The 15,741-nt window shown below is 42.6% G+C and overlaps 1 protein-coding gene across 2 annotated transcripts in view; it reads left to right on the top strand.

Annotated features, from left to right (window-relative positions):
- The window catches only part of pcdh19 (protocadherin 19), a 65,050-nt gene extending 58,190 nt beyond the window's left edge, over positions 1-6,860 (top strand). For both annotated transcript variants that reach the window (XM_080774614.1, XM_080774613.1), the window contains exon 5: positions 3,661-6,860. In XM_080774614.1, coding sequence (XP_080630740.1) covers positions 3,661-4,220 — 560 coding nt within the window. In that variant the 3' untranslated portion in view covers positions 4,221-6,860. The remainder of the gene's footprint in view (positions 1-3,660) is intronic.
- The last annotated feature ends 8,881 nt before the right edge of the window (positions 6,861-15,741 follow it).

The following is a 15,741-nucleotide window of genomic DNA, read 5'->3' as shown; positions in this document are numbered from 1 at the left end:
TTTGGATAGACCTTCACAGCAGGAGGTGCCCTGCTCGGTGCCTTTTCAGTTACAGACCTCAGCAGTGCTGCAGAAGCCATTTAATTGGTTCATCTCTTAGCATTACATTGTGTTCCTTCCTTGGGATGTAGAGAGAGATGCTGCTTTGTCGGGACTGAAAGACTGTCATTTTTCCTTCTATCACAGTTTTTGCTCAGCTACTTTTTGGGGGTCTTTGACAGTGACATCTGCTGTTTGTGGAGCTCCGAGAGGAGACAGGATGTGTCTGTGTTAATGGATCTTGGCTTTCATAACAATATCATTTCCAGCCAAATTGCTCCATCATACACTCCTAAAAAAGGGGTAAACGGGATTCTCTCCATACACATGGGCATCTTACTATAGAGCATAGAACTTCGGCATGCCTCTTTTGTGACACAAGACCTTACAGGCTTTAGAAAACGCCCTTCAATCCAAGGGAAATTGCATTCAGACTGATCAATAGTTTTTAGTCAATTAATACTAAGTATGGAGCGTACATTTTATTGTATCAATTGTGCACTTTAAACACATGCTCAATTGACTATTGCACTATGTCTTGGTGGCGTCATAAAAAAGATGCAAATGTGACGGAGTTGTAATTCTTATGTGGATTTGACTCCTTTTTGTGTCTTGGATAATCGTAAAATGACATAAGATGGTAATTGCTGTATGTTCCTGCACTGCAATACTACAAAAAGCATAATGTCCCGCTAGTATAGAATATCTACAGTATATTTAACGCTGTATACATACGTATACATACGATCCATCTCATAAATACATTACCCACACAGTTTGTGTGTGTAAAGCTGGATGAAGAAAAGGAGAGGGAGTATTAATCCATTGTGTGGATTAATATTGTGCTCTTTTTTCATTGCCCTGTATTTTGTTCGTAGTACCTGGTGCAGAACCTTTAGAAGTGATTACATGATCACATTCTGATTGGAACTGTGTGTACTTATTGTGAACTTCTTATCTTTACTGAAATCCACCAGCTTGATATCTTTTCTTCTGCATGGTTGTAAGGACAGTTGCTTGTGTCAAGCACATTTGCAATTACAATTTAGGCATTTAGCAGACGCTGACGACAAACTTAATCCAGACTAGAGCGATTTACATTAAGCAAGAACAAAGAATAAAAAAGCATGGTAATATATGGTAATACATAAAATCATACATAAGCTAAGATGTCATGCGCGTCATACATGCACATGATGCACATGATGCCACACGTTAAACAGGTTCAATGTTCAAGTTCAGCCTTTTTAAAGGAATTTGGAACCATAGACAGGTGCTGTAAAGATGCTTTCCTCCACAGGTCTGTTCATATTAGTGGGATACCTCATACCGTGTTACCACTTGTGATACTGACTTTTACTGATAAGAAGACTTTTTAAACGGAAGTCATTGTTCTATTTGGTATGCGTGTGTGTGTGTGTGTGTGTGTGTGTGTGTGTGTGCGCATGTTCACCTGGGCATTGCAATCACATCGACTAAATCGTAAGCCACTTTAGGCTACTGCAGTTGATGCAGCAGTGAATGCAGAAGTTTATTTGTAGTTCTGTTCACGCTATCTATCCCTGGGGACGGAGGGTTGTCTGAATTTGCATTTTGTGGAGCATTACGCACATTCACATACTGTACATACAGTATAGAGTACACACACACACCAACACTGAAGGGACAGTAGGTTATCCTCAGCCACTGTCTCACCATCAAATTGGAATTGGAATTGATATTGGCTACTCTCGATGCTTGAATGCTTGGCCTTTGTATTGTTGTTGTGATTCAGGGCCATCATCCGACCCAGCACTGTGGTTACGATAGATAGGGTCAAATAGCTGGTGAGACCCTTTAGTCAGTCAGTCAGTCATTCACTCACCAAGTCATCAGATTACACTTTATGATAGTCAGCTCTGGTATACCTGCCCCTGAAAATCCTGTCGCCAAAATCTTTAGATATCGATCCCCATGCAGGCCTTAAGCAGAGGTGCCCCTCAGAGTGCGGCAAAGATGGGGAGAAAAACAGATAATTAGTGATTTTAATTAGGTGATCTGTCAAGCTGCGAGTGCCAGATGTAAGCGCATGAACCAGGGTCGATGGCAATCCCTCCCACAACCCCTCTTGTCACCTTGGGCCTCTAGTCGGGAGGAGGGCACTTTGCCCAGGGAGAGAGACAAGCAATAGGGGGGCTTAGAAATGTGTCACTGCACATCTGTTTGTCAGTTTCTTACACAAGGCCGGGGCCAACTGAGAGATCACTAAGACATGTTGGCATAGAGGGAATTTAGAAGACAAATGACTATAGGACTGCTGCGGCTGAATCGTTTTAAATGAACTCTACACATTTTCATTAAGGCTACAAAGGATACTTTGCATTCGGTTTTGTTTCAAAGATAATGTGTGTAAATCCGTAAAATGCACTGTAAATACGTTGGCTATTTTCATTTCATACTTTGTGCCACTTTGTGAGTGAGCATGCCATCTAGCTTTCTTTAACCCATTGACGCCTGGTGTAACGTATACGTTGTTCTACCCTTGATGCCGGCCGTGCTCTCTGTGTCTCATCAGCTATTGCTATACATGTAGCAACATAACTATTTTTTTTTTAAATCATCAGAATTTGAAGGTTTTCAGAAACCTTAGGTCAGGCCCTAGAAGGCGTTCCCAGATTTGGCCTCAGGCATCAATGGGTTAAGGTCATTTCAAACATAAGGACATCTTGGATGTCCCTGTTAGGTTATCAGAGCAGATGGCTAAAAATGAAATATGCATAGATTCAAATGACTAAAGAGTGCTCGTGTGAATTAAAGACACTTTTTTTAGATAAGGTGGGAGGAAGGGAAAATGACAGCGCTTCCAGCTCAAACAACAGTGCATTTCTTGTTGTTATAATGATGCAAAAATTGTCTTGAAAGCCCTTCTCCTCCAACACAACAAAGACATAAAGTGTGCAGTTATACAGACTCAGACAAATCCCCTTTTTCACAACGGCGTTAAAACATCATTACATATTTATAACTCGGCGCCAGATGACAGAGACACAGCGAGAGATGAACCAGGCAACAATACCACAACTCGTCTGGTGTCTCTTTCAGTGAGATATCTGATTGCACTGTTTAAACTCCCCATTTTATCAAGTGTTGCTACAGAAAACCCAATTATGCACAAGCTGCAAATGGACTTTTGATTTAACAATACATCATTTAATTGGCACATTAGAAGTGCCCCATACTGGTGAAGCTGCATGAGTCTGATTTACAGCTTACTCCATTGTGCATCGTGTCTCGCACCGGAAATAGCTGAACTACAAGCTCACAATGTGTCATCACTCACATCAGGTTGTGAGTTTGTAGATCCACTATTTTCAGTGCAAGGCACCAACGAGAAACCAAGTATAAAGTTGGCACACCTCTTATGTGGAATTTAAAAAGAGAAAACAAATTACGCACAAGAATTTAAACTTGTGCTGATTGCCTTCCTTCTCCATTTACAGCTTTGACATGTTTCAATATAATGAAAGCCATAGAAGAACAAGCCTGGTGAAATCTTAAAAAGGGAATGCAAATGACGGTGGAATAAAAAGTGTAAATCTAACAATCCCATGTTCTCCCCCTCCCCCTGCTGTGTCCATGCAGACTCCACTGAAGGCTTCCACTGCCAAGACGAGTGCCGCATCCTGGGCCATTCGGACCGCTGCTGGATGCCTCGGGTGGCCATCCCGGCGCGGGCCAAGTCCCCGGAGCACGGCCGCAACGTCATCGCTCTGTCCATCGAGGCCACCACGGTGGACGTGCCCCACTACGAGGACGGCACCGCCAAAAGGACTTTTGCCACCTTCGGCAAGGACGGCCCCGAGGACGCGGATCGGGGAGACCTTAAGGGCAAGCGGACTCAGGAGTCACAGGTGTGCAGCCCCAAGGCCAACGGCGGGGCGGTCCGCGAAGCCGGCAACGGGCGCGAGGCGGCCAGCCCCATCACCTCCCCCGTGCACCTGAAGAGCCCCACGGCCAAGCCGTCGTCCGCCTACAACACGCTGAAGTGCCGCGACGCAGAGCGCATCGCCAACCACAGCCTGCTGCGGCAACCCGAGGGGAAAGACAGTGAACCGGCCGTCCGGGAGATCAACACGCTCCTGCACGACGGCCGCGACAAGGAGTCCCCCAGCAGCAAGCGCCTGAAGGACATCGTGCTCTAGCGAGTTAACTCTCCCCCATGCACAACCACACATGCACCGACATGCATACACATACACAGTGTAAACTCGCATATATATACCCCGCAATAGCTGTGTATACGCCGGAGAAAAAAAACCTAACAAAAAAAACAAGTCAGGCTGTGGATGTAGACAGACACCGCCCCATGTGCAGAATACGACATCCAAGGACCAGCTCAAGCCGCGGATAAAGGAACTGTAGTGCGCTGCAGCTAGCTGTGTGTTCTAAAGCTGAGGTAGTGGATGTGGCTTTGTTGTAGTTGCAGTACTTTTCTCCTTGTTTGCTTTTTGTTCCGTTTTCTGTTTATCGGTCTGGAGCGAGTGGACAGGCAGGTTACTGTTGACTACATGGACGAGGGCCGGTGGGGCTCCTCAGCCCCTTGCGCCAAAGCAGTACACGACCCGTGTGGACTGGACACCCGTGGTGCCAATTCTTGAAGTACAGTTATGCCTTTTGAACTACTTTTGTACGACAAACTGATATTTGCCTTCATTGGTTTTTTGCAGTTAATTCTAGCTGGCAAAAAGAAACCATCACTCTTTGTACAGTGAACTCCGACATTGTGACAAGCCCACAGGCAACAGACATGCACAGGATGCCTGGCAGCAACGGCCTCCGGTCGGTGCCTGCACATTCCCGTGCATACGGCAGGAGGAAAGGTAGATGCGCGCCACACTACGCAGTCTCATTTCCCCCTCTTGTTGTCTGTTGATGAGGGGAAGGTTTCCCCTCATCAACTCCGGATCCCTGAGGACATCCACGAGTCATCAGACTGTGAGGTCCTTATTTATGTTTTATCCAGATGGAGCTAAATTAACTCTTCTTTCTGGACAGCCACTAAAGACAGATCCTCGTGTTCCAACTGAGCGGTGTGGAAAAAAAGAATTATTGCTTTTGAAATCTCCTCTGCCCAACGTTGATTGTAGCCAGTGGAGCACAAATTAGAACTTTGTGCTCTGGTCTTGTACTTTTTTCTGACTTTTGACTATGGGGCTAGGATAGAAGGGATCGTCACTATGTCTTGCTATGTGAAACTCTGTATAGGGTTTACTATTATCATTTTTAATATCCTGTTGTTATGTGACAATCCCTTTAATGTTTTGTTTCAAGAGTAAAAAGGACAAAAAAAAATAAACATTGGTGTTCAACTGAAGCTACGGTAGCGTTTGTTACACAAACACAAAAATAATAAAAAAACACATATATGCCAAAATATATTTTATAAATAATTTAAAAATGTATAATGAGAATATTTAATGCTGTGTAGTTATTTTATCGGTAAGTTATACTTGAAATTAACTTGCTTTTTATTTTGTTTTTTGTTTGGCTTTTTATTGAACCTGGTTTTCTTTTCTTTTTTTATGAACTTGGATTATTCTTTTGTTTACTGTGTGACCCCTGGCAACCGTTGACTTGCAGTCTACCTTGTTGTAAAGAGTTTCTTATTGGTCAGTTCTCGTGCCATCAAGTTTCTGTGTGGGCTACTAGAAAAAATGTAAAAAGACAAAAAAAAAAGACAAAAAAAGAAGCAATTTCAGCACCAACGTTAGTGTGTCAGTTCAATGAGCTTAGAGTGAGATAGCAAAATAAACCAAAAAAAAGAAAAAAGATGCAAACAAAAACCTTAAAGATAGCGAGATGTTGCTTCACCTTAATATCAGAGAGAACAAGGGTTATGGTTGTTCTTCAGGCTGGTGATAGGGTGTCACCTGTTCTGTCTGTGTGAGAGTTTCATCAGACTACAAGGCTATGTTCAGTCTCGCAGCTCAAATCTGATTTGTGGCCTATCCAGATTGGAATGGTTTTTTGTATGAAACATAAAATAAAAAACAGATTCAACCCACATTTCTAGGTGGTTTGAAATGCAAGTGAGTCACAGTCTGGAGCACTTACACCGGGGCCTGATTTATACGTCTTTGTACGCTTCCCAAAAATAGCCTACAATCTCAAAATGCGTCACGTTGCAACGTGTTGTGAGCTTATAGATCTGCTAGTCTCAGTAAGCAACGCCGTCTCGCGACAGCAAAGTGTTACTCGCGCCTGCCACGCCGTTAGCACAGCATCCCTTACAGATAGGTTGACGATGTCTGGATACACACAAATCTGATCTGATCACTTGCAAATCAGTGTGGACTGTCAGTTCCAAAGATCAGATTTGAGACACAAATTGGATTTGCCTGTAGTCTGAACAAAAGCCCAAGAACCTTTTAAAACTTCAACTGAGAGTGTTCTCATGCAGACCAGCTTTGCTCAGCGGTATTGTCACCCTGTACCATCTGCTTTCAGTTGATCTCAGAGATAAGGCTGAGACCAGGGTGATTAAAGCACCCTGTAGGCACCATGACACAGGCTGGGTGGAATCGTACGTATGAATGAATCAAGGTACTGGAAGAACCCTATTGCACATCATCAGCAATGTGGTTTTCTGTTGCTTTGCAGTGAACTACACGAAATGATGGAAAATATGGACGACAAAGGATGAATTGCATACAACAACCTAGATCTTGTAGCTGAATGTTTTTGCTGGTCTCACCCATGGCTTCTGGCAACATGAAAATCGGAAATAATCACTGAATGTATACAGCAGCTTATAATTAAACTATTAAATGTTCTCCAATTTGTTTCCTTGTCTTTCCTGATCATACAAGAAAGTCACCTTTGATAACATCTGCCCTGAAATTACAATCAAATAAGAATGAGCAAACGGCTTAAAGTAAGTGTGCGTGTGTGTGTGTGTGTGTGTGCGGTGCGGTGCACATTATTGTAAATTAATGAGCATGACTGCAGCCCAGTGCACTGCAATTATCCATGTCTTTTGTCTCACCATAATTCATTAAAATCTATAATATGATCAGGATATCTGTTAAAGAAACTTCCGTGAAAAAGGCATGATAACGTGCAGAGTGATGACTATTAAATCTGTCACGATAAAATGGAAATTAACAGTTTAATTTCAGGCTACTTTCAAGTCGGCATTAATATTCCACACATCCCCTATTCCTCCCTCCCTTTATTCCCAAAGTAGGCCTTCGGGAATGCTCCGGCCTAAAGTCTTTTAAATTGTAAGAGTGGGTCACGCATGCCATTTCAGAGGCATTTAACATGCCTAAACATCTCTCATACTCCTGCGATATACATTCACCGATCAGGGCTGTAGCATCAGTCATTCTGAAACTCACTCGCCTTAGGTTAGTGGGCGAGTGCACTTATACAGCAAACAACATGATGTCATTATGACACTATCTCCCAATTTAAAGCAATATTTATTGATTAGCAGACTTTCCCGGGCTGAACTCTAAAAGCTATGAAATCAGTTGAAAGCCACTGCATTCTTCTCATATGATCTCTGCAACTCTCTTCCAATTTCCTTGACATTTTCACTCAATAAAAGGCCTCGCTTTTCACCTCACCCACATCCATACATTGCACATCTTTCCCTTGACTGAGTTAGAATGGATTGAGGCAGGAGGGCAGAGAGCAAACGCAGACCAGAACACATTCCAGTGTCAAAACCAGAGAGACAACAGCAGGAGCAAACCGCAGTTGACACACAGCTGCCCTCTGTGATAAGAAGAAAAGGCTGGCTTCATTTCTATAATTAATTTGCTATTCCCTCTGTACCCTCTGGTAGAACCGACATGAAAGTTGGTCTGAAAATGCACTCGCTGACACACGCATTAGCCTACAAGGAGAATTTGGTTTCTTTCAGCTATGTTCTCTCCTCGTGGGCGATAGGATCCCTGCCCAGCTCATAAGAATGACTCATGCTGTTGTAGTACTTTTCAGACCCCTGGGTCCGCCTATAATAATCTCCCCTCAACCTCAGGCTACTGCCTCTGGAAGGTCTAAACATCCATTTTAAAGGAACTTGTATCATTGCCATTACAAACTGGCTAAATAGTACAATGGCATACTAATTATTTTAACGCCTAGTGTGAAAAACGTATTAACTTCTCTCCCATATCAACAAGTCAAATCTTATTTGCTATTCGGGAGCCATATTTGTAATTACCCAAATTGGCGCTCGTCTGCGCATATTTAATTACTCTAAATTCACATTGGCCAGGGTGAATTCTCCCATCAAAGGTTACCGGGACGCACACACCCCTATTAGCGTGCTATTAATGTTTCAATTATCGTTTCGCCCGAATGGCGAGCAAGGGGGAATCAGAGAACAATTAAAATGATTTATTTCTGACACAGACGTGCATTGAAAAGAGCGGGAGTATAGGGCCTGCAGCTTTACATTCCTCCAATACAAAACTTGTAGCCATGCAGGCTCTTTAGCCTTCCTTGCTCACACCCCCCTTCCAAAATCAGTCCCACTGATCTGTGTTGCTGCCTCGGCCTCATTCTATCAAAAGGCCTTGCAGCTGCTCCTGCTGAGGGCCAGGCCTCATTGTGACCAACCATCCCCATTCATTCTACACACTGGGACCAGTCCTGGAGGTCCTCCCGGGGGATTAGGTGACAAGCGACAAATTGTTTCAACAGAAAACTAACTTTACATGAAATGAATGGATAAATGCCTAAATAATGAACCTTTGTAGAAGGGACTAAACAGATATAATACGACAAGCTTGTGTAGGCGATAAGAAGCCTTCCGTGGTCGAGATGTTGTGTGAAGGCCATGTGTTTATCTCTAACCTTAATGTAATGTACTTAGAGTACAAATAGTTAAAAGAAAAGACTACCCAAATACAGTTTGACTCTGACTCTGTCAAAATGCCAGTCACCCCTTCAAAAAAGACTAAAGAATGATTACTCCAGTCGAGTGCTCCAGTTTATTTTATTTTGGTAGTCTCTGAAGTGCCATGTATTACTTTACTGATGCAAGTTGTCCCTGTTGAGCACCGATGAGCCCTTCTACCTTCTACTGGTTGAAGTGCGCAGGCCAGAAACTCTTTACCTACCAAAGTAAAAGTACTAATTGTGCACACTGCACAATGTCCCCATTTCACAAGTTTTCAAAATGCATACAAATCCAGAAGGAGTGAGTGCATTTTCCGGCAGCGGCCCTCGCTGTCCCTCTAAAAAGCTTTTGAAAATACAATAGCCAAAGTATATATTAAGGCTAAAGTGGTTATGTTTTACAATAATGAAAATCCACAAAGTAACTAGAAACTAAAGATTTCAATAGTGTAGTAAAAGTACAATATAGTATTTGACTCCGAAATGTAAATGTAAAGTTAAATAATTGAAAATGGGAAAAGTGTACTTGAGTACATGTATATAGTTAATTTACACCAGTGCTTTCAGATGTATTGATCAGCTATTCAATGTGGCAGGAAGATCCAGACTGTGTCCAGGACAACAGCTTCATATCACTGTTTTGTATTTTCTGCTATTCTCTAGTATTTCTTTGTTACTGTATATTATTGCTGCTATTCTTTATTATTTTTATTATTGTTATATAGTATTGTTAGAAACTTGAGTGAGTTGAGGAACCAAACCTAATAATTTATCTCTGTACAAGATTAAACTTGAATCTTAAAAAAACTATGAAGAGCTAGTGACTAAATTAATAACTATTGGATCCTTTGGAGCACAACTTATCTTTTTCAACTTCGCGAAAAGTGAAAAAGAAATAAACATTTTGGCCCATAAAAACGAATGATTTTCTTTAGCCAGTTCTCTACAATAATTGCCATTTCAGGCATGTAAATGAGGGGCGGACTGCAGTCAACATCTCGTCTTTCATTCGCCAGTCAGATCTCAGCTGGAGCTTCAGCGCTAGAGACAAGCTCTCTGAAAAGCAGGTAGAGAAAGCCGGCCAAAAAAGCATTTTGACAGCTGTCCCTTCTAACAATCCATGCAAAATAGTATAATAAAAGAAAGAAAAATAAACCGACTTGGTTCACACTTCTGTAATTTCCACAAGGATCTTGCATTTTGCATCTGTAGCAATTGTTACCCATGCAGTGGCCTCTTTGTTATGATATGTGGCAGTGTCCCTTTAATTGAAAGGTCACCTAGTGAATGAATCATCAGTCAGTGCTGGCGATAGTTCAACAACAAAAGGAGCCAAGTACAGCAGAGTCCCCTGAACAATCTGTTTGGAAGAAAAGTTTGCACCGATAATTTCCCTTGTGAAATACAGTGTTCTTGCTAAGCACATCGATCAAAGTGTGCTAATCGGGGAACTTAAAGGATAGGTCATTGCCCGGAATGGACAAGAGAGCAACAGTATTTTTGATCAATATACAGTAGACTCCACTAGCTTACATTGATATTGAATTGAATTGATGCCCGTCATAGAAAAAAGGTTAAATTCAACTATGATTAAGTGTTTCAGACGCATTTAGTGTTTCTAGTATTGAGGATATTAAACAGGGTTTTTGAAAGGTGTAGTCAAGACACCAACAGACTGGTCCCATTAGCCACACCTTTAAAAAAGATGATTATCGTCACCGCAGTAGAGTAATCGGATGGCCACTGGGCTGAGTCCCTAGCTCCCTATGACTGTTTTCAGTCCATCTGCACAGGTCTTAGACTGGGCCTGGTTTGAGATCCGAGGTTGTGAGTGGACTGGACTCTAGTTTGCAGCACACAGCCCAGGAGTCAGTCAGCAGCACCATAACCAAGTGCTGCAGCACAGCCTGCAGAGTCATTTGAAGGTGACAAAGCTCTGAGAATAGCCCTGACACTATTGCACAAAGCCAGAGTGATGTTTGAGGAAATTATAAAGTCTCTCTGTGAGGTATTTTTACTGGTAGGAAGGCTATGAATATCCCGAGCAAGAAGACTAACCTTTCTTCGTGGCTTTATATTGTATTGAAGAGGTTAGTCTTTGTCACAATGAGAAGTGGGATGGTCATTGCTATCAGTGAGAAGACTGATTACCCTCTCCATCTCTCCGACACCACTACATATCTAATAGGCCTGGCCTGTGGCCATTTCCCTTTGTCGCGGGCACAATGGAACTTTGATCGCCACTGAAATCAGCGGCTCAAACAATGGCCTGCATTCACGGAACACTGCCGAGGCCTCAGTGAGATAGGGAGCAGAGGCAGCCACATTCCTCCAGCAAGCTTTAATTGGAAGTGATGCTAGACAGATGATATCATAACCATTAGAGATGCCCTGATAAAAAACTGACCTGGTAGCTGCTCTGACGCTCTTCTGTCTGAGAAGCCCCAGGACCCCTAAGCCTCCCCATCCCCATTCCCCAATCACCGCCTGACCCCGGCCACCTCTCTCAGCCCTTAATGCCCAGGATGCTGGCTTTGGGGCTGAGGAACAGAGGCTGTTGACCTCCCCCTCTCTGGAGGATAAAAGCGCTGATAGCAGGGACTAGAAATTAAAGACTGTGGCCTTTGAAAGCCTCCATTATTGTCAGCGGGAGCAGGGCAATGAATCTCCCTGGCCCTCTCCACGGACGTGCATTATCGGAGGGGTGATTATTTGACCTAAACTACCTGCCTGCCAATGATTTATTTTACCCTGGCACAGGTAAGTTCCCTGACCTCTCTGACCTCCTGGGAGGAAAAAGAGAGAGGATCAGACTTCTGTAGGACTTTGTATCGCAGATGGCACGTATGTAGCCAACCTTTCAAGCGCATCAGGAAATGGAGTGAAGCACAAAATGTTCAAAGTAACTTTAAAGAGGACTTCATAGAAACCAGTTTTAATCTCCCTTTCCGTCCAACTCAAATATGTTCCTCTGTCCCTCCGGAGAAAAAGCCTTTTTACAAGAATATACAGGGACTTAAAATGATCGGATCAATTGTTCCACTGCTACAGTAATTCAGAAAAGATGGATTGCAGTCCAAAGTGAGACCAGAATGTGCTGTGGAAAGCTAAAATCACAGGAGCATGTCACTTTAAATGTCAGTTCTCATGGTTACTGAGGTATGCTCCCAGACAAGGGAACAGCTTTCTGAAATATGCAATATCTTCGCAAACGTTCACAGGAATGTCCTTACTATTTTTTTGCCTGTCTGTTCAGAGCTGATGTAAAAGGTCTTGTGACTCGCCGCTTAGTATAATGTAGGCTCAATAACGGACCTCACGGGATAGCACATGGCTCTAGATTTATTGTCAAAATAATTTGACATTTTAATGTGAGCACTGTATTTATAATAATAATAAAGCTTTATTTACATAGCACCTTTCAAAACAGCGTTACAAACTGCTTTACAAAAGGGAACAAGAACACAGCACACAAAGCAGGACAATTTAAAACAATGCAAAAAAAGAATTCAAATACAACGAAAATTATATACAGAATAGTAGGAAGCTAATTGGTAAAACACAATCAGGAGAGGTTAGGGTTAAAATATAGCCTATAAAAAAAGTTAGAAGAAACTGAGAAATATTTTGCTAATATATCGCTAAAAGCTCCAAAGCGTTCATATTTTGAACGAGAGGCGGATGAGGAGCAGAAATGAAGCGCTTAGTATATCCATCAGATCAAAACCACGGAGAGCGCCCTGGATTAGCAGATACGAGGCATTCTTTCTGCCATGCTAACAGGCTAGTGAACGGGACGCTAATATGAATGAAGAGCGAAGCGTACGGTGGCCTTAGAGTCTCACTCAAAAATTAAAATAAAAAAATCAGAATATTATTCTCTCGCCTGATATAATTGAGGATGCGCTGGGACGTGTACACACGTCCTATGCATCCGTCGATTGGATTCCCTATGACGTGGTGTGGACATGTCCTATGGACGGAACCTGTTAAGAGATGATGGGCAGCGGCATTTTGGACTAACTGGAGACTGTGGATGGATTTTCTTTGAGAGAGTAGAGTAGTAGCATCTTGGTTAGAGTGGGTGACAACATTATACTATTATTATTATAATACAAAAATATGAAATTACCTATAGGTTCCAACCTGGAGGCAAATCTTAAAATGGCCACCAAAGTAATCAAAAAAGTCAACCAAAGAACAAGACTCCTATACAGGATCTCCTCACTGGTGAAACACCACAAACAACACAAAACCACCTTGAAGACCTTAACAGGAGCCCTCGTACAAGGTTTCTTCGACTATGCATGCACCTCAAAGGCCCTTAAAACAGGTTCTCCAGACTTCCCAAAACAAACTGGTCAGGATACTACTTGGCCTCACTCCCCAAACCCACCTCACCCCTGCCCATTTTGACTGGGGAATGGCTTAGGGTTGACGACAGAGTACAGCATCTTGCAAGGGGTCTGGTTCACAAGATTCTATACACCGTCTAAATACTTCCTTAATGTCAATTGTCAACGAAGTAGACAGACTCCACACCCACAACACCAAACCATGTGCAACCCAGATTTGGCACAAACAACTTAAGGGACTAAATTAATTTCGCTCCTATACCACCAAAATGTGGACCGCCCTATCAATGGTCATTAAGACATGCAAATCCCTTGACTCCTTCAAAACCGCTCTCAAAGGGCACCTACGGACCGCTGCAATTAGAAACTGGCCCCCGTAAAATCTGAATCCCACACCCACCCCTTTATTTTTAAAATACTTCTGAGGTGGAAGAATGATGACTGAACGACCTTCTATATATGAGGTTGGAAGTTGAGGTCTGGGTCAAAAATGACACCTAGGTTTCTACATAACAGTGGGATTTCGATTGGGATGTAGTGGGCCGTTATTAGGTTATTTTCAAAACATATTTTACAACTTACAATATCCCCCCTGCAAACATTTTCATAGCGAAAATACCAGATCTACAAGCTCACAGTGCATCACATCACGAGGCATTTTGAGCTTGAAGATCGTGTAGTTTTAGGATAAAAAAAAGAAAGAAAGAAAGGTACTATGTTTACCCAGGGTAACTGGACTAAGCTCAAGAACTTGTTTACAGCCAGGCCCTGCTCATAGAACATTTCATGGTAGGGGTTCAATGCCTTGTTCAAGGACACTTCAACGGTGGTAATTTTAACGTGCCGGTCCGTGGATACGAACTAGCGACCTTCCGATATCAAGACCGCTCCGCAAACCGTTTGGCCACCGCTGCCCCCTAATACTGTATAGGGAACCCTGTCAACATGCATTTTACAACATACAACTACAGCTTCAGTTTATTGTCACATCACCAAGCTTACAGCACATATAAAGCATGGTGGGTGAAATTATTTTGTGCATCAACCTTCCATTGAATTGTAACCACAATTCATGGGAATTGTATCCCGTCTACATCCGAATGGCTTCTAACCTATCACAGGCTGTTTTATTGAAAGCATCACACCCCATGCCTTTTATGATGGATTTATTTTCACATCTTCAACATACTGCTTTTAAGAGTGCCGTTGTAAATGACACTCATAAGCACTGGCCTTATCAATTTTTATGGAGGTACAGGCTTCTGGTCTCAGAACAAAATGAGCTTGGCTGAGCAAACCGTGTTTCCAGTGTTTGATGGTGAAGGAGATTGCAGCAGGTAGTTGGGTTCTTTTGGACAAGTAGCGATACCACAGGGTAAAATACTTTGTTACAAGTAAAAGTCCTGTATTCAAAATCTTACTTAAGTTACATTTTTACAAAAGTGTTAGCATAGGAACTTAGGAAGTATGACTCTGGGGACTCCCGACCAGGACAGGCTTCAGACACGCCTCCTCAGTTGACTTGGCTCAGATCTGAACTAATTTGATAATGCAGAATGGCTATGACATTGACATATTGATCATTAATTACTTAGGCTCTATTTTATACTTGAAAATAGTGAACTACTTCACCCTGATGTCCCTATTTTGGGCATTGTTGTGTGGCACCTCTAGTAGCATATAAGTGGTTAACTGTGAAATAATAAAGAAAAAGTGGCATCTATAACCATGCTTACCCATTTTCAGCCTCGATACTGCCATCGTATCTTATTGACAGAAGTGGTGCTGGAGTTAGTACCGGAAGGGAATGTAGCCACTTCCACATCTATTTTGATGAAACTTAAAGTGTCACTGAAAGAGAAAAAGAGGAGACATTTGTATGAGAGGCATGGGGTGGTACGGAGAGAGAACTTTTTCCACACTGCACATAAGCAGTATCAGTAGGCGGATAAAACATTGGCCTTGTTTTGCCCTGTACTACTATACACTAATTAATAGCACTGGGATACCTTCTGTTCTGACAGAGCTAGGGTTTATTTCTTCTTCCCCTCTCGACCAACTGTAGAACACCATTGTGTGTAACATCTGAAGATTCTGAACCAACTTAATGTGTTTTGAGGTAGACACATCGGCCTGCTGTTACTGGGTTGAATTTTGGCTCCTGAACAAACATGGTAAACACTGAGTAACCTGAAACAATTGAACTGTGCCTGCCTCCATTCTGTCCCGGGCTCACAGGCAATATACAAGTAAAGTACTGTGATGTACACTACCAAAGCAGAGCAACAACAGCACCGGCAATCTGGAGACAATTCAATACTGTGGCTGTGCTGTGATAATTGTGATTCTTAGGGGACATGAAAAGGTGATAATCACGTTGAATTTCTCTGTCGACCGTGGCGTGTTCTGTTCTCTGCTGTGTGTAGTTGCCAATACTTTCTAAAAGGACATGCTG

This window comes from Protomyctophum bolini (genome assembly GCF_963924005.1).
Source record: "Protomyctophum bolini genome assembly, chromosome: 10".
Taxonomy (NCBI): domain Eukaryota; kingdom Metazoa; phylum Chordata; class Actinopteri; order Myctophiformes; family Myctophidae; genus Protomyctophum; species Protomyctophum bolini.
Note: the sequence above shows the minus strand (reverse complement) of the source record. Positions and strands in the feature narration are given on the sequence as shown.